The sequence below is a fragment of the Panthera pardus genome, unplaced genomic scaffold (assembly GCF_024362965.1).
Source record: "Panthera pardus isolate Hobbes unplaced genomic scaffold, ASM2436296v1 HiC_scaffold_13, whole genome shotgun sequence".
Classification (NCBI taxonomy): domain Eukaryota; kingdom Metazoa; phylum Chordata; class Mammalia; order Carnivora; family Felidae; genus Panthera; species Panthera pardus.
Window position 1 is genome coordinate 59,072,632 of NW_026526688.1, and position 25,366 is coordinate 59,097,997.

At 36.5% G+C, this 25,366-nt stretch overlaps 1 protein-coding gene across 8 annotated transcripts in view; it reads left to right on the plus strand.

Annotated features, from left to right (window-relative positions):
- NEK1 (NIMA related kinase 1) overlaps positions 1-25,366 on the plus strand; it is a 214,403-nt gene that overhangs the window by 52,463 nt on the left and 136,574 nt on the right. For 7 of the 8 annotated variants that reach the window (XM_053901128.1, XM_053901131.1, XM_053901130.1 and 4 more), the window contains exons 12-17: positions 1,738-1,889; positions 16,291-16,350; positions 16,602-16,661; positions 16,756-16,803; positions 16,966-17,040; positions 22,342-22,505. In XM_053901128.1, the coding sequence (XP_053757103.1) occupies positions 1,738-1,889; positions 16,291-16,350; positions 16,602-16,661; positions 16,756-16,803; positions 16,966-17,040; positions 22,342-22,505 (559 nt within the window). The remainder of the gene's footprint in view (positions 1-1,737; positions 1,890-16,290; positions 16,351-16,601; positions 16,662-16,755; positions 16,804-16,965; positions 17,041-22,341; positions 22,506-25,366) is intronic. The other variant, XM_053901132.1, reaches the window with a different exon arrangement.

Below are 25,366 nucleotides of genomic sequence, written 5' to 3' on the forward strand. Positions count from 1 at the left end.
CTTCATAGAATGATACCAGAATGGATTTCTAAAGTCAGTGGAAGTTATGTAAGATTTGAAGAGGATATTGTTTTTCAAACATAATGCTTTGTGTGTCTCCATTTTGAGTTTGAGTCAGTTACTAGAAAAAAATACCGTATTATAAAACTGAGCCCATGGAAGCTGGAAGTGGGATGGCAGTGTGTTCTTAGGAAGGCCAGCAATATTTACCTCTAACTAAAGACACTTAGACTCATCTTCTCAGGGTGCAGAGACTGTCAGTCCCTGGGAAATCAATTCACTCTAAACGAAATTCACAAGAGACAAACAGCAGAATCAGCATGTCTCTCCTGGAGGTCACGCCTCATGAGAAGTCACATCTTGATCAAAAAGCCTCATTGTCACAAAGACCAAAATATTCCATGTCAGCACATTCTTTCCATGTAGATAAGCCTACATAGGAATTAGAAAGTTAATTTGTTGTAAGAGCAGTTGGATGAATGAAATGTTTAATATCATGAGGCTCAAACAGGAGTTGTATTGCTGATGGGCCTGTAGATACTTTGTGGGCTCCAACTCCCCATATTAAGCTTTATCCTGCTGGTAGCCTTGTCACTGAGCCTGAAAAGTACCACCAAATCAGTGATGTAATTCTCCCTCTTTTCTGGGTGTGAATGGGAACTATTCAATATTTTTCTCTTGGGAATCTTCATTTTTACACTTTTGTGACTTTATCTCTTTTTCCAGTATGTATGCCAGTATGTGTACTGGTATACATAGTATTTCTTTGGTTATGTTAATACATTTAGCCAAGTTACAGTGTTGTGATGTTGTATATATGTGTTCTGATTTGATCTTACCGTTGAACTCTCAGAGGGAAATTGTTTCTTTCACTTTTCTTAGTTCCTAATGTCTCTGAGAGACATAAATAGTAGACTTTCCTCTAAATTTCTTCAATTTAAACATTTTTCTTGAATTTATTATTGTTCTAAGATTGACTTCACCTTGTCTAGGTTTCAGTAGTAATTGAATTCATTATTGCTGTAGTACTTACCCTTTTTATATATCTCTTCTGATTATTTCTTTAAAAGCAGTCCATAAACCTTATTCTTGATACAGATTCCCCTCCAGAAAGTTTCACCATTTTATATTCCCACCATTAGTGTATAAAGGTACCCATTCCACTAGACCCTGAGCTATAATAATTGTTTTAAAGTCTTTGTTCTTCTGTAGGTCTGTATTGTTCAGATTATATAGATGAAGAAAGTGTTAATGTTGCTCAAAATGATGGTGTTAGTGTTTAATAGTTACTCTTAAAGTTTATGTGCTAATTTTGAAAGTAATTTCTAAAACAGTAAGTGTTCTTTTAAAAACATTTTTAACAGCTTTGTTAATTATTCTGTACCTTTCAATTACCTATTTACAGTATATAATTCAGTGTTTTTTAGTATATTCACAGATTTATACAGTCATCACTCACAGTCAATTTTAGGGATATGCTTTTTTTTTTAATATGAAATTTTTAATATCTTAGAGATGTGTGGCCTTTTGATTTTTTTTTCCAAAAAGTGGCTTTAGAATCAAATAGTTTATAATGAAGGCATTGACATGTGCTAAGGCGTGAATAAGATGTTTAACGAAAAGTCTCAAATGTTGTCAATGATGGTAAAAATGAAAAAGTGCTATCTTGAAGAATTTTGAAAGTAAAGATTTGATATAAAGAACTCTAGAAAAAACTCTTTGTATCTTTCCATGTAGCTAAAAGACCAGCTTCAGGACAAAGCTTGGCTTCTGTTGTGTCTGCTCAGAAAATTACAAAGCCTGCCGCTAAATACGGAGTACCTTTAACATATAAGAAATTTGGAGATAAAAAATTACATGAAAAGAAACCACTTCAAAAACATAAACAGGTATGATCATATTACAAACTGTGTTAGTAACAAATTAAATTTGATCTTTTTTTTTATTGCAGCTCAATTCAGTTATCTTGATACTTATAGGATTGTTTTCATTAAGTTACTAAAGAACATTGCTATTCCCTGCTTCATCAGTCTTCTAAAACTAGGAAGACTTACCAAAATCACAAGGAAACATGAAGTAGATATATTAAGTAGTTGGTGCAATAAAGAGAAAGTGATGTTATCTGTGAAATCACTTTTGAACAACCTGAGCAGAGCATTTGTTTTTGTGCCTAAAACAAGTACATGTAATACACTTGTTGAAAATGTGGGAAAAATTTGTATTTGAGAATTCACAATCAGATAAATAAATCAAAATCATAGAGCTGGAAGGAATGTTACTGTATAGTCTGCTTTGTAGTATTTAATTATAAATATACATTTTTTTCTGGGGGAGAGAGCAAGAGAGAGCACATGCTGCCCCCTCCCCCCCCCCCCCCCCCCCCCCGCCACGTGCATGGGAGAGAGGCAGAGGGAAAGGGAAAGAGAATCTTAAGCAGGCTCGATTTCATGACTGTAAGATCATGACCTGAACCAAAATCAAGAGTTGGCACTTAACCAACTGAGCCACCAGGCACCCCTACTTGGTAATATTTCATCTGAAAAAATTAAGGCGTATAGCATTTAGGTGACATGCCTAAGAACACAGTGTTAGTTGCAGGAATTTGTCATTTTTCTTCATGTCAATAGCTGCATGCTTTGGCATATGAAACCTGTTTTGTTTTGGACTACATATGCACCTGTATGCATACATACATATATATGTATGTTTAGGCACATGTGAACACATTGCTGTAAGATAAACTTCATGGTAGGAATCATCAGTCACTTTGGTTAAAATCTGTCATAAGGTAGTTCAAATGATTATTGTAAGTTAGTCTTCAAATAACTTGTGTAAGTCAGCATCCAGTCAGGAGAAAAAACGTAATAATTTTATCAAGGGAAGTTTAATGTAAATAATCAGTAACTATTTTTAGGGAATGAACTTTAAGGGATAAAGAACTCTAAAGAATATAGGAATAGGAGATCATAGGAAGCAGCCACTCTTCCTAGGGCTGAGACAGAGTACCCAAAGAAGGAATAGACTTTGGAAGATCTCCCCAGTCCCATCCTTAAGGCTGAGATTCAAATTTTATTGGTTGTGGTATGGCTGTAAACCACTGGATGGTGGAGTTCACTGACGTGCCACAGGCCGAGGCTGGCAGACATGAAACTGTCCACTGTAGAGCTGATGAAGCTCCTGGGAACCTGCCTAGAGTGCCAGTGGAATGTACTGGGGAGCTGCTTGAAGGATCGTTGAATCTTCTGGGAAGCCTTTTGGAGTGCGGGTGGGAGTTGCCAGAGGTTGCTGAACTCTTTGGGTAGTAGGCTGGGGTGCCAGTTGGGTCACCAGCAGAATTTGGTGGGAAGCTGGCCTTGGGGTTGCTGCTAAAGTTCACAGGGAAGCTGGCAGGGGCACCAGCAGAATGATCCTGGCAGCTGCCCACAGGGTAAATGTCACTGTGTGTCCCACATGCAGCAGGAACAAGAAGAAAGGAAGCATGCTAATCGGGAATAGAGGCTGTTTTCTTCTGCATTGTCCTTCCAACATTGTCTGCTGACAAAGCTTAACATCATGATAGCAAGCAGAGAAGATGTGTTTATATTGTCCACTTTCTTCTCACAAGGAGGACAATGGAGGGCGAATTTGTGGCTGGGGGGCAATATAAGTGGCATACCAGTTTTTTTTTCTTCCTTCCCTCTTCCTTCCTTTCCTCCCTCCTTTCTGCCCTTCAGTATAACATTTATCTAGGCCTAATGGACCATTTCCATCATATCTTTTATTCCTCTTCTGTAATCACCAGAAGCCCTGGACTCCAGACTTTTCCCTCTGGTCATAACCTAATCTGACCCCCACCCTCTGCATACCTCCCTAAACTCTTCCAGAAAGCCCTCCTGTTGCACATTATCAGCAAAATCCCTGTGTTCTACACCTCTTCACCTTTTTTGCTCTAAAACCTGGCTTGTCCCTGCACACACTATTGTACAACTTTCTTACATAGTGACTATTTTCTCTCTAATCCCTTAATACCGCTGGGTCTAGAACTAGGATGAGGGAAGTGTTTTCCTTGCTTCTCACTGCAAGAGTCTCCCCTGCTCCCTAACTACCCCCCAAAGGTTTCTGAGGCTTTTCCTGCCAGACTATACACCTGTTAACCCTCTATGTTAGGTTCATCTGTAGACCCTCATTTTTTGAAAAGTTTAACACTTGACTCCCTGTCACTCTTCCCAACACTGTCTTAATTCTTGGTGATTTCAGTATCCAAAACAATGATCCTTCCAATAGTACACAGTCTTTTATTTGTTCTCTTTCAGTGATTTTGTCCACCACCCTTAGAACTCTCACCTGTAGTCATACCATCACGTTTATCATTGTTGATAATAGCAACTCTTCCATAGTCTCAATTATAAGCATCCCATGACTTACCATTACTTCCTGTCTTTCCAGCTTATTCCTCAAGGACTCTACCTCCACAACTTATTTGTCCTATTTGGATATATGGGTTTTACTAGTTGTTTTTTTTCAGTGTCCCTCTCTTCATTTTTATTTTCCTGTTTTGGCTTAAAATCCATATTCTTTCATTATAATTTACAAAGCCTCACCTCTCTTGCCCTTGTCTTTCACTATGACAAATTACCTAGCAAAAACTAACTTTGTGAAATCCAACTCTCCATATCTTTTGTGCCTGAACTTGGGCAGTGGAATGTGGTTGGAGAAAGCATACAACTATTCTGACTGGTCTCACTTTACACTTATAACTAATAATGTCAAGTGAGCACCTTCTGGCCATCCTATTCTATTTCCTCAGTCTAATTACTCTCCCACTTTCTAGATGGTTATTTCTTACCTTCTTGTTTTCCACTTCAAGCAAATGACCTTGCTTCCTCTTTTACTGAGAAAATAGAAGCAATTGGAAGAAAATTTTCCCAGGCTCTCACTACCACTACTTGCAGTCAGTCATATCTGTTTATAAATATCTGCTTTTCATCCTGTTACTTTGAGTGATCTGTCTCTGGTATGATCTGAGTCAAACCTTCCTTTTTTTTTTTTTTTTTAAATATATGAAATTTATTGTCAAATTGGTTTCCATACAACACCCAGTGCTCATCCCAAAAGGTTCCCGCCTCAATACCCATCACCCACCCTCCCCACCCTCCCACCCCCCCCATCAAAACCTTCCATTTTTTTAAGGTTTTTGTTTAAATTCCAGTTAGTTAACATGCATATTAGTTTCAGGTGTACAATATAGGGATTCAACACTTCCATACAACACCCAGTGTTCATCACAGCAAGTATACTCCTTAATCCCCATTACCTATTTAACTCATCCCTCCACCCACCTCCTCTCTAGTAACCATCAGTTCTCTAAAAGTGAAGAGTCTGTTTCTAAAATAAAAGACAGAGAATCTGTTTGTCTCTCTTTCCCTTTGCTCATTTGTTTTGTTTCTTAAATTCATCCTTGCCATTTGTATACTATTTTTTATTATTTCTTTGCCTACTAAAGAACTCATACTCTTTTCTGCATCATATTTTTCCTGTTACTGAATCATTTCTGTTAGCAATCAAATATGTTGTGTCTTCCTTCTTTAAAGCAACGACAACAACAACAACAAAAAACCCCAGACCCTTTCCTTATCTCTCATATCTCTTTCCAGCTACTTCCCTATATCTCTGCTTCCTTTAACAGCATAACTTTTCCAGAACATTGTTTATGCTGTCTCCAGCTCTTCTCTTCTCATTTTGTCTTGAACCCATCCACTCAGGGCTTTGTCATGGCTGTTATAAAACCGCTCTTGGCAAGGACATCGGTGAGCTTTGTATTATTAAGTCTAGGGGTCAGTTCTCTTCTTCCTCAGCCTCAGTTTTTGACTCACTTGATTACCCCCTCCTTCTTTAAATATTTCTTCACTTGAGTTCAAAGTATTGCACTTTTCTGATTCCCCTCCTACCTGATTGACTGCTTTTCTCAGCCTCCTTGGTAAGTTCTTCCTCATGTTTCTGATCTCTCTACATGCTGAAATGCTTAAATACTCAGTCCTTGGGTATCTTTCCTCTTGTGCCATGCTCACTTTCTAATTGACAGCATCTGAAAACTGACACCCAGATTTTTATCTGCAGCCAATACTTCTTTCCTGAACTTGAGACTTACATCTGTCTTATCATCTTTAATTGAATTTCTAATAGGCATCTCAAAATTCACATGTGTAAAACTGAACTGCTGATTGCACATCCTCCACACATCCCTTCTGAATTTAGTAAATGCTAACTTCATCCTTCCATTTGTTCTCGTCAAAGACTTCTGGAGTTATCGTTGACTACCCTTCCAACATCACGTTCTGTTGACTCTGCCTTCAAAATATATGCAGTGGTCTTGACTATTCCTCATTATTCTGTCACCAAATTAGTCCTAGCCACCCTCACCTTTCACCTTGGTTATAATGTTTTGGCTGATCTCACACCTTCTAAAATTACTTCAGTCTGTTCTCACTTGAGCAGCCTAATACTTCTTTTACCATGAAGGTCAGATCATTGCACTTTACTGCTTGAAACTTTGCATTGGCTTTTCATTTTACTCAATAAAAGCCAGAGTCCTTATAGTGGTCTACAGAGCCCTCTGATGCCCTTATTACCGCTCCAAGCCTTGTTTTCTACTCCCCCATTTGCTACCTACCTACCCCCAACCCCAGCCTGCATTCTAATTAACTTTGTTGCCTTCAAACATTTCAAGCACTTATCTGAAAATGTGTTTTTACTTCCTATTCTCCTTTCCTAAAGGACTGTCCCTTAAGAAGACTGCGTAGTTTTCTCCTTAACTTCCTTCAGATCTGTATTCAGAACTCAATTTATGAATAGAGCTTTCATCCTTGATCACTCTATGTCATTTAACTGTCCCTCAACCCTACCCCCACAGTTTTATCTACTTTATTGTGCTTTATTTTTCTTCACATTATAACTATCTAATGCACTGTGTATTTCTTACTTGTTTATCGCTACTCTTTTTTTATTTCAGTGTAAGCTCCGTGAAAGCAGGAATTTCTTGCTTGTTGTTATGTGTACTGGTTCCTGGCAAATGATTCTTGGCAAGGAGTAGGCACTCAATAAATACTTACTGCATAAGTGAATAGATTAATGAATAGGAACTTAGATTTTGTCAAGTCAGTCAAATGTTAATTCTTTAAAAGAATGAGTAACAACAAAAAATTGTAGTAAAACTATTTACAAAAGCCTTTTTGTTACTGTTTTTAGCAAATTGATAAATAATAAAAAAATAAAACCTAGAGACGAAAACAATGGTCAACTTTCTTGAGAACACTGGAGTGTGTCTTTATTCTGTGAGGTGAAGACTGGAAAAAAAAAGTTTTAATAACTGTTTTCTTTAGTTATATAAATAGTCTGCTAAGATTATTATCAATAATAGCACTAAGGATACTAACAATTAATATAATTCCTTTACCTGTCCTACCCAAGAATTCAAATCTAAGCATCATTAGACCCAGGCTTATTGACATAAAAAAAACCAAAATATATTCATGTAGCAAACATTCAGTGGCAAAGTACTGCCCTACCAAATAAATGTTATATTCACGTTTGTGTATTGAACACTTTCCAGAACCTGTATTCAATCCACCAATGTCAATAATGCTCCAAAATTGCAAGTTTGATCTAAATTGGACTTGGCATTAGTTAATGACTAGTATGTACTTTTTTCTTTCTTTTCGTTATTCATTACATACCCCTTCTTCCTTTTTAAATGTTCTTTTTTCTTTGACTCTCTTTCCTGTGTAGGTACATGTGATATCGATACTGTATTATTATGTGAGCACTTGGAGAATACAAAGTAAAGACTATATTTCTTTTGCCCTCACATGTTACAGTTTAACTAGAGTCGTAGGCCTGAGAAAAGGCAAAAGGAGCAATTTGTATGGTAACTGTTCACATTGTTAGCTTGTAGGTTAAAGAATGTAATATTGGCATTATTTCCTGGAACACTGCTATGCTGGCAGTGTGAATTGATGTTTATAGTTCTCGATTGTTCTAAGGGATGTAGGGAACACTAGGATAAATTTTTTTCCAGAGGCTTTTCTTGTTTCTTCCCCAGTTGTCCCTTTTACCCTCTCAAAAACAGGAAACAGGACAGTAACTTCTTTAGTACCTCATATGTATCTTCTTAATGCTGTTTTATTAGACTGTCATCTCTCTGACGTTAGGGGCTGTGTTTTACATTTTGCACAAAGTGAGTGTTTAATAAGACTTTTTAAAAAATCAGTGAATAAATGAGTAAATGAAATGAATTCCAGCTTAGGCTGTGTGCCACCGTTGCCGTCATGCTGAGGGCCACTCTGTTGCAACAGCCACAGTCTCCTATGCCAGCCCTTGAGGCCTCCTGTACCTGGATCTGGACCCTGGTCCCCAGCTGCACTGTCACGGGCCACTGTCCAGTCAGTTCACTGCTACTCCCCTGAGTCACATGAGACAAATGAGGAGTTTGATGCCCACTGGATAACCTACTTCAACAAGCCAGATACTGATGCTTGCGAATTGAGTAAAGGGATGAACATGCTTGTGGGCTATGACCTGGTTCCAGAACCCAAAATCATTGATGCTGCTTTGCAAGCATGCAGACAGCTAAAGGATTTTGCTGTGCATATCACATCCTAGAGGTTAGGACAAAGCAGAACCTCATAAGGAAATCTACCTCTGTGTCCTCCAGGAACTTAGACCAGCTTTAAATGAACTGGAAATCTGCATTCCAGAGGAGCTGAGCCTTGACAAAGTGTAAACCCCATGGATGGCTTCTCAAGGATTTATTCATAATGCTGCCTGATTATAGAAAATACTGATAATAACATATTACTTTATTTGAACAAGTTTTCCTCTATTGAGTACCAAACGATGTCATGGTAACTAGAACTTTAATAAAAGGGAAATGAGTTTGTACTGAAAAGGAAAAAAAAAATGAATTCCAAATCAGGAAAGTAATATTCTTTAATATTTTAACAGTACTTAATAGGGTTAAAGGCCAGATAACAACTCTGCTTTTAGGTACAAATAAGGCCAGTGTTGTTGAGTTTTTATTCTCGGTGCTTAAAGGTGACTACTTCAGTGTGAGGTCATGAAGAGAAAGCTTTAGAGCATTGAAATCAATTTATTTATTTATTTATTTGCTTGTTTATTTATTTATTTATTTTTTAACGTTTATTTATTTTTGAGACAGAGAGAGACAGAGCATTAATGGGGGAGGGTCAGAGAGAGGGAGACACAGAATCTGAAACAGGCTCCAGGCTCTGAGCTGTCAGCACAGAGCCCGACGCGGGGCTCGAACTCACAGACTGCGACATCACGACCTGAGCCGAAGTCGGACGCTTAACTGACTGAGCCACCCAGGCGCCCTGAAATCAATTTTTTTATATACATGTGTAATTCTTGAGATCGAAACTTCATTTCTGTTACAGTTTTTGGTTCTTCAAAGTAATTTAAGTAGTATAACTTTGATCTGCAGTTTTTTTCCTACAAAGTATGTATTCTAATAAATTTGCTATAGTCTTTTAGAATAGTTTTGAGAGTTAAGGAAAGTAACATTCCCATTATCCAAACACTGCATTTAATTTAACTTAATTTTGTGGTGGGCCCCTCCACATTTGTATTCAAATATACATTGCCTGTATTTTTCATGTGTATCTGATAGTTTATAGATAACTTGTTATGTTTTAATTTAATATTATATATACTTAATGTAAATTTTTATTATTACCATCAGTGGTTGTATTATAATTCACTGATATGAAGTCAGTCAGATTGATTACATTCTTATAAACGTCTCCTTTGTTTTGATTTAATGAGATATAATTGACATATAATACTATATTGGTGTCAGGTATACCATAGACTGATTTGACATTTGTGTACATTGTGAAATGGTTACCATAATAAGTTAGTCTGTCACCTTACTAAGTTCATGCAGTGTTTATTGACTGTATTCCCCTTGTTCACATTACCAACCCATGATTTAATTATTTTATAACTGGAAGTTTGTACTTCTTAATTCTCTTCACCTAGTTTGTCCCCTACCACCCCCCCCCCCCCCCCCCGTTCCCTTCTGGTAACCATCAGCTTGTTCTCTCTAGCTATGAATCTGAGTTTTGTTTTTTGTTTTTTAGATTCCACATATAAGTAAAACCATGCAGTATTTGTCTTTCTCTGACTTTCTAACTTAGCATCATACTCTCTAGGTCCATCTGTGTTGTCATATATGGTAAGATTTTATTCCTTTTTTATGGCTGAGTAGTATGCCATTGTATATATACACCACCTCTTCTTTATCCATTCATTTACTCATGGACACTTGGGTCATATCTATATCTTCACCATTGTAAATAATGCTGCAGTGAACATAGAAGTACATATATATATTGTTTCCAATTAGTGTTTGCATTTCTTTTGGATAGATACCTACTAGTAGAATTACTGGGATCATATGGTAGCTCTAGTTCTGTTTTTTTGAGGAACCTCCATTCTGTTTTCTGTAGTGGCTGCACAAATTTACATTTGCACCAGTAGTGCTCTGAGAGTTGGTTCCCTTTTTTCCACATCCTTGTCAACACTTATTTCTTGTCTTTTCGATACTGTCCTTTCTGATTAGTGTGAAGTGATAGCTCATTGTGGTTTTGATTTGTATTTCCCTGATGATAGTGATGTTAAGCATCTTTTCATGTGCCTATTTTTTGATGAGTTTCTTTAATGTAATGTGTAGTTTTTTTCTCATTTTCTTTTGTGCATTTACTATAAGCTCTTGCATTGTGGTATTGTGAGATTCACATTATATCATCTTTACATGTATGAGAGCTTAAGTCGATAGCAACTTAAATTTGAACACCTTCCAAAACTCTACATTTTTCTTTCCCCTCCACATGTTATATTTTTAAGTCACTCTTATGTTTTTCTTATTTTATGTATCCCTTAACTAATTATTGTAGTTAATTTTACTTTTTTCTTTCAAGCTTTTTAGTATCTTTATAAGTGATTAATCCTATCTTTGCCATTTCTAGTGAGATTTTTACTTTTTATGCCTTCATGTTATTAATTATTGCCATTTCAATTGAAAGAAATCCCTTTATTAAAACACGGGGACAGGACCCATGGCCAGAAAGAACTGCTCTGGGGTTATAAGGAGTGACTGGTTGTATACTGTGGAGATGGGGAGGAAAAGCCAAAAGGGAGGTTTCCAAAAGGAATTTCATATGCTAAAGAAGACTCTTAAGATATTGGAGGCCTAGCTATTGTCAAGCTAAGGTTGTTTTTCCCTCTAGCAAAACATTAACATTAAGACTGTAGGGAGTTCCTAGAGGAATGTTTTACTCTCCCTGCCTCAAGTTTTTGCCATTGGGCAGTAAATTTAATTTTATCTACATTTTCTTCTGCCTTTTGCCACATCAGCACCAGTACACTCGGGGGTGTTTTGGGGCAGCTGGAGTTGAAATAGGCATCAGCTGGGAGGCCCCATAATACCGTACACCAGGGGTGCCCTAGTAAGCTGTCTGAAGCCAGAGTGATCTGGGCCTGGAGTGTTCCAGGGTGCTTTGCACACCTATGTCACCTTGACACAAAAGCTGGAGCTGTAGTAAGTGCTGACCAAGGGTGTCGTGTTCACGGCCTGGTGGCTGCGTTGATGTGGGTTAGACGTCCAGGGCCCACTCAGGCGGCAAGCCAGCTTACTAAAGTGGAGGGGGAGTGTAAACTGTGTTGCTCACTAGCCCCTCTGTCTTGGCCCAGAAAGGATACGAGCAGCTCTCCTGCCCTTGGTAGAGTTTTAGGGCTGGCTCTTCTATGTGCTAGTTGCTGTTTTGAAGCCCCAGAGCCTCTGGGGGATGGTGTGGAGTAGGGACCCAGGGCATGCTGAGGCAAGTAGGCAACTGTGGCTTTTTGTGTGTACTCCAGGGCAGACCGATTTGCTCCTAGCTCCTCAGTACTATCCGTCCCCACTGTAGTTCTCAGCATTGGGGTGGGGATTCCCTGTTTTTGTTTTTGTTTTTTACCATGTCTTTGTCTCTTTTGCTGTTCTGTCTTTTGCTGTGCAGAAGCTGTTCAGTCAGCCCTCAGTTCTTCAGGAGGAATTGCTCCATAATAGGTATACATTTGGTGCGTTCATGGAGGAGGTGAAAGCTTCATAACGAGAAGTTTATAAGAAAAACCATAAACACTTAATGATATTGTCTATCATTTGCAGTTGTAAAAATTTAAGCTAATAATGTATTAAGTTATTACTACCCAACACATTTTGGGAATATTTTCATAGAAACTTTCTTTGCTCCAGTTCCTGTAATAATGTTATTTTTTTTTTTTAAAGATTCTGTTATTGTGCCACCAGAGGGAGCTCCATGAATATGTTTTAGTGCTTTGGTTCACATTTTTAAAAAGAAATGCAGAACAAAACGTTTGTCTTAATATGGATGTTTTATGTTACCATATTTTTCTCTTTTGTATAGATACAGTTGAAAATACCTGTGTGACAAAGAAACAGCTTGATATATATATTTTTAAGTTTACTTATTTATTTTGAATGAGAGCAGGGGAGGGGCAGAGAGAGAGGGAGAGACAGAATCCCAAGCAGGCTCTGCTAGCACAGAACCTGAATCGGGGTTCAAATTCACAAACTGTGAGATCATGACCTGAGCCGAAACCCAGAGTCAGAAACTTAACCGACTGAGGCACCTAGGGACCCCAGCTTGATATTTTTATTTCACAAATATTTGAGTATCTTATATATGTGGTAATGGAGCATTAAAAGATGAATATAATCGGTGTCTTCATTTAACTTACCTAAGAGTATGTAGGTGTGTTAATTAAACATTCTCTTCTTACTGCTCACTATTGGGTAATCTGTTTAAAAGCTGTTTGTGAGATCTGTGTTACTTGTGTTAATACATTTAATGTTTTGTTGTTGTTGTTGTTTTCTTTTTTAATTTTGAGAGAGAGAGAGAGAGAGAGAGAGAGAGAGACCATGAGCGGGGGAGGGGCAGAGAGAGAGGGAGAGAGTGAATCCCAAGCGGATTTCACTCTCAGCAGAGAGCCCGACGCGGGGCTCTATCTCACCACCATAAGATCATGACCTGAACTGAAATCAAGAGTCAGATGCTTACCCGGCTAATCCACCCAGGTGTCCCCTTTGTTAATATTTTTAAATTGTTTGGTGTTGTGGTTCACAGATGTTGAAACCAGTGCTAGACCTGATAGATTGAGTTAACCTGTGTAACCTTTCAAAATATATAATGCAGAGCTCTATGTCCAGAAATTATGATTCTGTAACACTTAGGGTTACGTATATTTTTAAAATAGCTTTACTGAGATTTATTTCACATACTGTACAATCCATACATTTAAAGTTTAGAATTAAATACTTTTAGTGAGATCAGAGTTGTGCAGCTATCACCACAATCAGTTTTAGAACATTTTCATCATCAAAAAAATTCTTTTCCCATTAGCTTTCGCTGCCCATTCTTCCCCTTAGCCCCATTGCCCTAGGCAACCACTAATCTACTTCTGTCTCTGTAGATTTTCTTATTCTGGAAATTTCATGTAAATGAAATCATATAACACATGGTCTTTTGTTACTGGCTTCTTTAACTTAGCGTAATGTTTTCAAGGTTGTAGCATGTATCCATGTTGTAGCATGTATCAGTACTGCATTCCTCTTTATTGCCCAATAATATTCCTTCTTATGGAAGGAATGGAAGGAGTATGTATTTTTACAAAAATTCTGTGTAACATTCCCCACTAGTTTAAATTTTATATACATAACATGCTTTGAAATATTAACTGCGTGTTTACAATACTATGAAGAGCATTATCTCCAATTGTATTTTTTTCTTACACGTCAATAGCAGTGGCCCCAGTGCCCTCTCTTGACTATTTTAAAATTTTGGGTTGCTTTTAGTGATGGAAAAGTCTGTTTTGGAGGTAAAAAATGGGTCCTTTTTTTAGTAATAGATGGAAATAAAACCAACTATACATACTGTGTGTCTTTACAGGGTCTGGATGTGAACTGTATTTCTTACTCTTGGTTACTTTCAGAAAAAATTCAAAAGTTACTTTTCTTTAAATATTTCACTATTATTGTCATTTCATTGACCCTAGTGCCATTTCTGGAGTTAAGTGCTGAGATACATGGTTAACTTAAGTGAAACTTGAAGTAACTAGCCAAAATTGGCAGTTAGGAGTTAGGACCTAATAATATGGTGAGGGGGTGGGATGATTCTGGGAATCTACCACTTGGGTCTTCTCAGGTAGTAAACTCACTGTTTGGTTACTTATGGTGTGAGATTTAGTACCACTTACTGCACTGTTTTGCAGCTTTAAGCTAACTTAGACTGTATCAATAAAATGGATTTGGTTTAGGGGCACCTAGCTGACTCAATGGTATGTAAGCATGTGACTCTTGATCTCAGGGTTGTGAGTTCATGCCCCACATTGGGCATAGAGCTTGCTTAAAAGAAGAAATTAAAATGGATTTGGTTTATGATGGTCATGAATTAAACTGGCAAAGCACATTATAAAAAGAATCATTCATATTTTATCAGGTTATCAATATGCTGGGTAGTGTAATATACTAAATAGCATTATTTTATTGTACTCATGTTAAATAACGTATCCATTAAAATAAATTAGTTGCATTTCATAAGGAGAAATTCTATATCATGTTGCTTTCTGAAGAAGAAATCGAATATCTTCTGAAATCTTACTATAAATAAAGTTTGTGTCTTCCTGGTTCTTTTTTATTAATTTTATTAACTTCATATTAATTCACAATCATTTATTTTATTTATTCTGAGTTGCCTTTTAGAATTTTAGTGCTTATCTCCGGATAATTTTATAAAATTTAGAAAACTGAAATAATGATTGGTATATAAAAGTAATTTCATAACATTGGCTTTTGCTAAAAGACAGCTGCTATTGATATGGAATTGTTACCAAAAGCACTTTTTAAAAAAAAGTTTATTTATTTATTTTTGAGAGTGAGAGCACATGTGTGAGCAGGGGAGGGGGGAGGAGCAGGGAAAGAGAGAGAGAGAGAGAGAGAGAGAGAGAAGGAGAGAGAGAGAGAATCTCAAACAGGCTCCTTGATGTCAGCACAGAGCCTGACATAAGGCTTGATCCCACAAACTGAGATCATGACCTGAGCCAAAATCAAGAGTTGGATACTTAAATGACTGCACCACCCAGGCGCCCCCACCCAAAGACACTTTTCATGATTTAATAAGTTAAATTAATAAAATTTAATATTATTTTGATAATGTAAATGATCATTGAAGTAATTTTTTTTGAAGTAATTTTTTAAAATAACATTTTCTTTCCTTTATAATTAAAATCAACAGGGCATCTTTAGGTGAGGTGCCTTGGGTGGCGCAGTCAGTTGAGTGCCTGGCTCTTGCTTTCAGCTCAGGTCATGATGTCGCAGTTTGTGAGATCGATCCCCACATCGGGCTCCGTGCTGACAATGTGGAGCCTGCTTGAGATTCTCTCTCTCCCTCTCCCTCTGCCCCTCCCCTGCTTGCTAGCCTTCTCTCTCAAAAATAAATAAATAAATAAATAAATAAATAAATAAATAAATAAATAAAATAAAATCAACAGGGCATCTTTATATATAAAGTTAGGTTGTTTATTTGAGATTTTTCTTGTTTCTTGAGGTACGCCTGTATTGCTGTAAACTTCCCTTTTAGAACAGTTTTTGCTTTATCCCAAAGATTTTGGATTGTTGTGTTTTCATTTTCATTTGTTTCCATGTATTTTTAAATTTCTCTTTGAATTCTTGGTTGATCCTTCATTATTTAGTAGCTTATTACTTAGCCTCCATGTGTTTGTGTTCTTTCCAGATTTTTTCTTGTGATTGATTTCTAATTTCATATCATTATGGTTGGAAAGGATGCATGACATGGTTTTAATCTTTTTGAATTTATTGAAACTTGTTTTGTTGCCTAACATTCTGGAGAATGTTCCATGTGCACTTGAAAAGGATGTGTATTCTGAAGTTTTTGGTTGGAATGTTTTATGTGTATCTGTTAGGTCCATCTGGTCTAATGTGATTTTCAAAGCTACTGTTTCCTTGTTGATTTTCTGTCTGGATGATCTATCTATCCATTGATGTAAATGAGTGTTGAAGTTCCCTACTGTTGTATTACTATAGGGATAATATATTTTGAAACAGAGTCATGGCAGTATTGACTACCTTTTTCTTATTTTGAATTTCCTTAAATTTGAATTTTTTCAAATGAGTACCTCAAAATCCTTATCTAATTTGTAGTTTTACTTTTTGTCCAGGCCCATCAAATTCCAGTGAAGAAAGTGAATCCTGGAGAAGAAAGGAGGAAAATGTTTGAGGTATAAAGACATCTGTCTGCTTATTTTAAAGCTTTGCAAAAACAATTATAAGAAAAGAAACAAAATCTTATAAAACCTCCAAACCTTTCCTCCTTATTTCTTTCAAACAGAAACCTTTAACTTTAATTCTTTTTTTTTTTTTCTCCCTAATCTCTCTGGGCATACCTCTACTATTGGTGCACTAACTTTCCTTATGAAACCAGAAAAAAGTAGCAATTATTTTTGATGAAACTGTTCTTTTTTTATTTAAGGAAGCAGCAAGAAAGAGAAGGTTGGAATTTATTGAAAAAGAAAAGAAACAAAAGGATCAGGTAGTTTTTTTGCTTTTATTTTTCTTCCCTTGCCAAGTTGTAGATGATAATAGTTTTAAAAGCTCTAAGACGTTTGTCTTTAAAATTGTTACAGATTAGTTTAATGAAGGCTGAACAGATGAAAAGACAGGAAAAGGAAAGGGTAAGAATAATCCATTTTTCTTGGTACGTTCCACCTCCTCCTCACACACTTACTTTTTTTTCCAAAGGAATACACTGATTTCCATTGTATTAGTAAATGTATTTCATGTACTTTATATTAAATACTTGAAATTGTGTTTTGTTTGTTTCTTTTCCCCAAAAGTTGGAGAGAATAAATAGGGCCAGGGAGCAAGGATGGAGAAACGTGCTAAGTGCTGGTGGAAGTGGTGAAGTAAAGGTAGGCATTTGATATCAGTATGGTTACACTATTGCAGTGTTTTCTCCAGTTTCACCATGCTCTTTGAAATGTATATAATCGGCTTTTTTGGTGGGGAAAGGATTAACTTCATACCTAAAATTCTTCTTCTATTATGAATTCTTAGTTTTCCTGCATGTACTTCATATATAACTTGTATTGATAACTAATATCTGGCACAGTTAAAATTGCTTAAAAAGTTTGGTGTGGAGAGTATGATATACCTTTTTTTCCAGAAGAATCTTTTTTAAATCAAATAAAGTTTGTCACACCTCTGCCTTAAATCCTTCTGTTGCTTCATCTAGCCTTAAGGATTAAGTTTTCATAAGATCCTTGTTACTCTGGCCCCTGCCAGTCTTTCCAAGCTCATCTCCATCCCTTCCCTACCACACACTGTGTGCTCAAGTGAGGCTGAACTAAAGACCATATTTTGTAGTTTCCTTATTCTGTGTAGTCTGCCTGATTTCTGTCTTTGTACTGTGTTTCTTTTTACTTGATAGCATGCCTCCCTGCCTCCTCACTCTCACTCCAACATCCAACCATTTACCTAGGTAACAAATTACCTAGCTAGCCAGTTACCTAAGTATGTTAATTCAAACATTTCTTTTGGGTAGATCCATACTATATAACAAATGGCAAGCTACTTTTCTGAGACTTCTTCATTTAAAAATAAAGAAAAAATTCAAGAATAATGCCTGGAGTGTGATTAGCAAGGATTCATAGGTTAACTTCTTGTTTCTTTCTTTGTTGTGCTTATCTGAATCCTATATTTCCTCTTTTGCTCTTGTAGCATTCTTTACATATCTATGATAGGCCAAATTCTAAGATGGCCCTCCAAATTTCTGATTCCTAGTGTAGATACCTTGTATTCCCTCCCCTTACGTGTGGGTGGAACCTGTGAATATTGTGGTGTTATAGCTCCATTGATTAGGTTATGTTACATGGTAAACGGTAATAGGATAGTCACTCCTTGACTATCAAATTGACATTTGATGAGATTCCTTCATAGAAGACTAGAGAGGAGAAGAAAGTCTGAGAGACATGCTTCTGCTGGCCTGGAAAAAAAAGCATTCACATGGCAGGGAAGTATAGGTGGCCTTTAGGAGTTGATAGTGGCCTCTGGCTAACAGCTAGCAAGAAAGTGGTGACCTTAGCTATTACAGCCACAAGGAAGCGAATTCTGCCAGGAACTAGTGAACTTGGAAGAGGATCCTGAGCTTCAGATGAGAATTGTCCTGGCTGACACCTTGATTGCTTTCTTGTGAGATCCTGAGCAGGGGACCCAGCTAACTAAGTCCAGACTCGTGAGCCAGGGAAACAGTGAGATAATAAATGGGTATTGTCTGAAACTACTAAGTTTGTAGTGATTTGTTACACAGCAATGAAAAACGGATAAACTTTTTTTCCTCAGTATTATAATTTTAACATATGTTACCCAGTCAACTTTTAGTTAACGATGTTATTTAGGTGCCCAATAGAGTTATCAAATTGACTTGATTACCATTTTTACTTCTTTTCTCCAAAAGTTATGATTTGAATAAAAGTTTTATGTAGATATGTGTGTTCTGTCCTGGTTTTCTTGATTTTTCATATTACGTATTAATTCAATAAGTTTTTCTAATTCTGTATTAATATATTACAGGTTGTAGTAATATAATTTTATCTTTAAAATTATACTTTACCATTTTTGTACTGCACTATCTACTTTACTCTGAAGTAGAATTTCTGAATGATAAGGAATGACTCCGAATTCAGCCCATTCTAAAATGACTAACTCTGTATCTTACCCAGTTGGAAAGCAAAACTTAACAGTTGAAGTGTGGGCCCTCACATTTTGTCAAGCATTTTATATCAAGTCCATGACTAGTGTTGAGAATTTGATTATTTTCTCTTTTCCTTTTGAATATATCTTCTGATATGCAATAAAATATCTTTTTTCCTGTGATGTTTAATATTTAATCCTAAAGTCCTATCAATGTTGTTTGATAACTGATTGAGACAGTTTTTCAACAGTATTAGATAGTATGTATTTAATAGGTTTCTGCTTTACTTTGTAAATTTCTATGATGCTTTCATTAAGGATTAATAAAATTATTTCCCATGACTTAAAGCAAATTCTGTTAGTTTCTGTACTTATTTCCCATGGGGTTTTAAATATTTAACTTCTTAGGCTGTTTGATTCCTGCGCAGGTGATAAGGACCTGGAGGCTCAGTATAATGTCAGTCAACTTAAAGAGATCCCTTAAATAAAGATAAAACAGAAACTAAAGGGTATATTTCAAAATTAATACTATTATTATAAACTGCTAAATAATAAGGCATTATTCACAGTATAAATAATCAGTTGTCTTTGATTATTTACTATCTGTAAAATCTGGGACTTACTGCTTCATCCATATCTGATTTATCTCTTATGAATGTGTTTTTTTTTTTAATTAGGAAATGTTCCACATACATAGTTTCATCATATGGTAATCATAATGTGTAAGAGGCATATCAGTGGTTTGAAAATATATTGCAGGAAAAACACATTGGAATATTACTCAGCAATAAAAATGAATAGCCTGTTAATACACGCAACAACATGGATCAATCAAAAACATTATAATGAGTTAAAGAAGCCAGACAGAAGAGTACATATTATAGGATTTCATTTATATGAAATTATAGAAAAGGCAGTCTAGTCTATAACAGAGAGCAGATCAGTGGTTGTTAGAATGAGGGGACATTGACTGTAAAGGAACAAAGATCATTTAGGGTGACGGATATGCTTTTGATTGTGGTAGTGGTTATACAAGTGTATATATTTGTCAAAACTCATTAACATATGCTTATAATTAGGGAAGAAGGTGATTTTTGAAAGACAATATTGCATCAGTATTCTAGTACAGTATTTTCAGCATTGTTTTCAATATAAACATCTTCAGAGATGTTAGCATACTTTTCATTTTTGCTAAAGAGAAACATTAGAAGACTCAAATTCAGGTCAAGGTGATATTAGCACTAGACTAAACTCAGAGAGTAGCCAATCTCATAGGAGATACAACTGCCTTTTATCAGAATTCTGATTCTGATTCTTGCCTTGGGATGCACTTTTGAAGATATGTGTAAGGACTGCTTTAATGGAGTTTCCTGCCTAATTAGTTATCTTCCTATTTCTGACAACTTTCATCTCTTGCTACTCAAACATCTTATCTGTAGTCATCTTAAGCTGGTTTTTAAAAAAATCATGCTTTCTTATAATGTATGCAACTTACCGTGTCAAAATGTTGACACAAGTTTTATCTCAGTGGGTACACTGAAAGTTTTTGTTATTTGATTCCAGTAGTTTTCTTTGCATCATTTCTTTGCCAGATTTCTTCCTTCAGAAATTATCGCTTAGAAGTTCTTCTTTTACTTTACTTGTCAGTGTTCTGACTTCTATTCTCATCACTTCACACACAAGAAAGGTTTTTATTTTTTTAACTGTTTTTTTTTTTTTTTTCAATGCGAGAGAATGTGTACACTCACACTCACGCCTGAGCGGGGAAGGGTGAGACGGAGAGAGAATCTTAATCTTAACCAGTGTGGGGCGGCTCCATCCCATGACCCTGGGATCATGACCTGAGCTTAAATCAAGAGTCGGTCACTCAACTGACTGAGCCATCCAGGCGCCCCCAAAACAGGTTTTTATTTATTAAAAAAAAAAATTTTTTTAATGTTTATTTATTTTTGAGAGAGACAGAATGCGAGTGGGTCAGGGCAGAGAGAGAAGGAGACACAGAATCCGAAGCAGGCTCCAGGCTCTGAGCTGTCAGCACAGAGCCCGACGTGGGGCCCGAACTCACGAGCCATCAGATCATGACCTGAGCTGAAGTCTGACGCTCAACTGACTGAGCCACCGAGGCACCCCCAAAATGGGTTTTTAAATGCTACCACTCAGCTTTAGTCCTTTGAGTTTTATTTTCAGTATTGACCTCTGCATTTCCTGTTGGTAGTGAAATTTTTTCACGATGACTTATGCAGCATTACACATTTACTTTTAACTCTTATCCTTGTCTGACATCTGTTTTCTGAGTTTTCCACATGCTTAAGTTCTTATGTCTCAGTGGTTGTGGCCTTATAAATCTGCCCTTACCCTGTGTTATTCCTGTAGAGAATCCACAAGTCCCTCCCCTTTTTCACTAATTGCCTTTCTTTGCTCCTAGGTTTGTGGCTTGGTGTCAGTGTAGTAAGCCTTCTGATTGGTTCCTCTACCTTCTTCTCTCTCCCATTCCTCTTTATCATGCATAATATGACTCACCTTCTTAAAAACAGTTTTGGTATTCTACACCTGTCAGAAAATTTATAAATGCTTTCTGTTGTTGTTTATTATATGAACTCAAACACCCAGGCTTGATAGCAGTTAGAGATACCAGCCTCTTGTGACTGATGCCTGCCTTCTAATCCTATTTGTTTGCATACTTCCTTCCTCCTCCTGCTGTCAACACTCAAATATTATACATACATAGCTCATTTTTACTTTAGTACTCTGGCTCATATTGAATCATTTAATCTCTCTGTTGTATTGCTTTCAAGGCTGGATTGAACAGTATCTTTCTCCAGTGCCATTTTTTTTTTTTTTGAGGAATTTTTACTTCTGCTAAGCTTTTTCTATTTTGTGAAAGTCAGTTTCAGTGCTTAACTACTTTAAAGTGTGCCTGCTACCATTGATTTACCACAGGCAGGAAATCGTTTTCTAGTTTTGTGCTTTGTTTCCCAACGTGTTTATAAACTGATTAAGGATAGATAAAATGTTTTGCTGTATTTTACATCTAGACTATGTTTCAGTGGTGTTTATGTCTTTACTGTTTGTTGAGGGATTTGAGATCTATTAAATGCCATATGTAAATGTTTTTGTTAAGTATACTTTTGAGTGTTATAAAAGTGGGCTCTACCTTACATATAAGCTATACATATTTTAAACTTAATAGAATGGTACCATAAAATGTGTACTAGAAACTTGTTTCAAAACTTATTAAGACCAGACTTTTCAATATTTATGTAACTTTAATGGCTTTTTATATTTTTGTTTGTTAAATTATGCTTTATTCTTGGTAACAAGGTATGCTACTTTTTGATTGTCAGTGGTTATAACACAGTAGGAAAACATTTTGCTTTAAGCTGTATGTTTACTAATATGTTCAAATTAGGTAATTGCTTTTTAAAAGTCAAGTGTTGAAATAATTTTTTTCTTTTGAAGGTAGTACAGATCTTTTGGGTCTTATGAGATAAACGTGTGAGAGCTGTTTGTTTAATTCCTAGGCTCCCTTTTTTGGCAGTGGAGGGGCTGTGGCTCCATCACCTTTTTCTTCTAGAGGACAGTATGAACATTATCATGCTATTTTTGATCAGATGCAACAGCAAAGAGCAGAAGATAATCAAACTAAATGGAAAGGAGAAATATATGGCCGAAGACATCCAGAAAGGTATGGCTATGTTCTGCAGAAGTTGCTTATGCTTTGCTTCAGAGAAAAAATAAAAGTCATTGTGATGTGGAAAATTGTTGGGGTTTGGAGCCAAAGGCCAAGAAAGAATTCTTGAGAAGTCTTCGGTAAGAAGAGTTGGTTTTATTAAAGCACGGGAATAGGACCCCTGGCCAGAAAAAGCTCCCTTGGGATTGTGAGGAGAGATTGATTACATACCTGGAAGTTGGAGGAGGTAAAGGCAAGGGGAGGTTTCCAAAAGGATTTTCATACGTTAAGGAAGACTTATAGAATACTGAAGCCCTAGCTATTGTGAAGCTAAAGTTGTTTTCCCCTCTAGCAAAGCATTAACATTAATGGGGGGTGGGAGAGAGGGGAAAGTGAGTGATGGGCATTGAGGAGGGCACTTGTTGGGATGAGCACTGGGTGTTGTATGGAAACCATTTTGACAATAAATTTCATATAAAAAAAAAGTCAGTTGGGAGTTCATGGAGGAATGTCCTACTCTGCCTGTCTCAAGTATTTGTCAGTGGGCTGCAGGTTATAAGGAAATTTAATTTTATCTATCATTTCCTTCTGCCTATGTTTCCCACACCAACTGTGCATGTTTATCTACAGAGGAATTTCACCTGGACTACATCTAGGATTTCCTAATGGGGCTATAGGTCATCACCATTTCCCAAATCCTGATGCTATTAGAAAATCTTTGAAAAGATTGAAGATTGTATCTAAACATGCCAATACAAACAGGCTGAACTATGATGATCCATAAATTCATCCTCATGTGTAATTTTGTTTTATGTCATGTATAGCTTAGTACTTATGCTTTTCATATGTTTTCTGTATTGATTACACAGAATATGTCTTTGCCTTTTAGATGCAGTAATTTTCTTAGGTACAAATTTGGCCTTTGACTGCATGTGGCAAACATGCAGCTTTTTCATTTCAGCCTAATTTTTGTAGCTTATTTATATGTTATAGTCTGAGCATATGTAAAAGAACATGTGATAACTTTGAGCCAACATATGGTTGTAATAATTTCACCCACTTGCTTTAAATAAATCTGAATATATTTAAATGGAATCACACTTTATGCAAAATTCCAAAGTATGCTTTTTTTGTCTTTTTTTTCCCATATCACTTAGAATCCCACTTTTTTCTCTTTGTTGTTTGTGCTTGTTTTCTCTTTATATTCATCTCTGATTTATGGCTCTCTGTGATCCTGTTCATCAGATTTTTCTTTTTCATCCATTGAATTAACTCAATATGATAGCAGTCAGTAATTTTAATTTGCATGATTCCTTTTGTCTTAAGAATGCACACATGTTTATGGGGCATCTTGGTGGTTCACTCAGTTAAGCATCTGGCCCTTGGTTTCGGATCAGGTCACGATCTCGCAGTTTGTGAGTTCAAGCCCCATATTGGGCTCTGTGCTGACAGCATAGAGCCTGTTTGGGATTCTCTCTCTCTCTCTCTCTCTCTCTCTCTCTCTCTCTCTCTCTCTACTTTTCCCCTACACATGCTTATACACAAAGGATCTCTCTCTCTCTCTCTCTCACTCTCTCTCCCTCCCAAAATAAATAAATAAACTTAAAAAGATGCATATGTGTTTCCTTAGATATTCCCATTTCTTCTATAAAATGTCTGGTTAAAAAGGAGCAGATACTGGGGCACGTGGGTGGCATAGTCAGTTAAGCATCAGCTCTTCGGCTCGACTCAGGTCATGATCTCACGGTTTGTGAGCTCGAGTGCTGCATCAGGCTTTGTGCTAATGCTGTGGAGCCTGCTTGTGATTTTGTCTCTCCCTCTCTGTGCCCCTCCCCAGCTTGTGCTTGCTCTGTCTCTCAAAATAAATAAATAAACTTTAAAAAATGTAAAAAAAAAAAAGTAGAACACGTATATAAAAAAGCAGATACCATTTTGTGAAAATTTAGTTATATTGCCTTCTTCTTGTCATCTTAAGGAGAATCCTTTCGAATGTAATAAAAACCTTTATGATCCCCCCCCCATTATAGAAGATGATTTAAATGTAGGTGAGCAGAGGTAAATAATTGAGGTGAATATAAATTAATTTTATGAATTATATACACTAGCCTGAAGTATTAAGCTAATTGTAGATTCTGTTTTTGAGAGAGGAAGGCTACTTACCGACTCACAAATATGCATTTTTTTTTTTTTATGAAATGAGAAAGCAAATTTTGTTCATGGCTTTTATCCTGTGGTGTTATTTATCTTTATAGTATAAAATTTGGCTTTATTTAGTTTTATATTAATCAAATCTAAAATAAATATGTATAGTATGATATAGAAAATGTTGGGGTTCTGAGCTGATGGCTAAGAAAGAATTCTTGAGACATCTTTAGTGTAAAAAGGTGGTTTTATTAAAATACGGAAATAGGACCTGTGAGCAGAAAGATCTGCACTGGGGTTGTGACAAGTGGGATTAGGAATAGTGTAAATCTAAGGTATTTTGGAAACAAGGTTTCTAGCACCTTGAGGGGGGTAGCTGATGTTAGGAAAAGGTCATTTATTAGTGTTTAGTAAAAACTCAGTCATGAGACCTTTCAGATTTATATCAGGGGGCCATAAGCTTAGAGTATGATTGCCAACATATATGTTGGGAGGGTGGTTGAGATAAAAAGTTTCCAAAGGAATTTTTATATGTTAAAGTAGACTTACAGGATCCTGGAGGTCAGGATAATGTTAAGCTAAGATTGCCTTTCACCCTTAGCAAAGTGTCATCATCAAGGCAGCTGAGTTCCTAGAGGAATGTTACTCTGCCTGTTTCAAGGACTTGTCAATGGACTATAAGCTGTAAGGAAATTTAATTTTTCATTTGCCTTTGTTTCCCACATGATAGTATA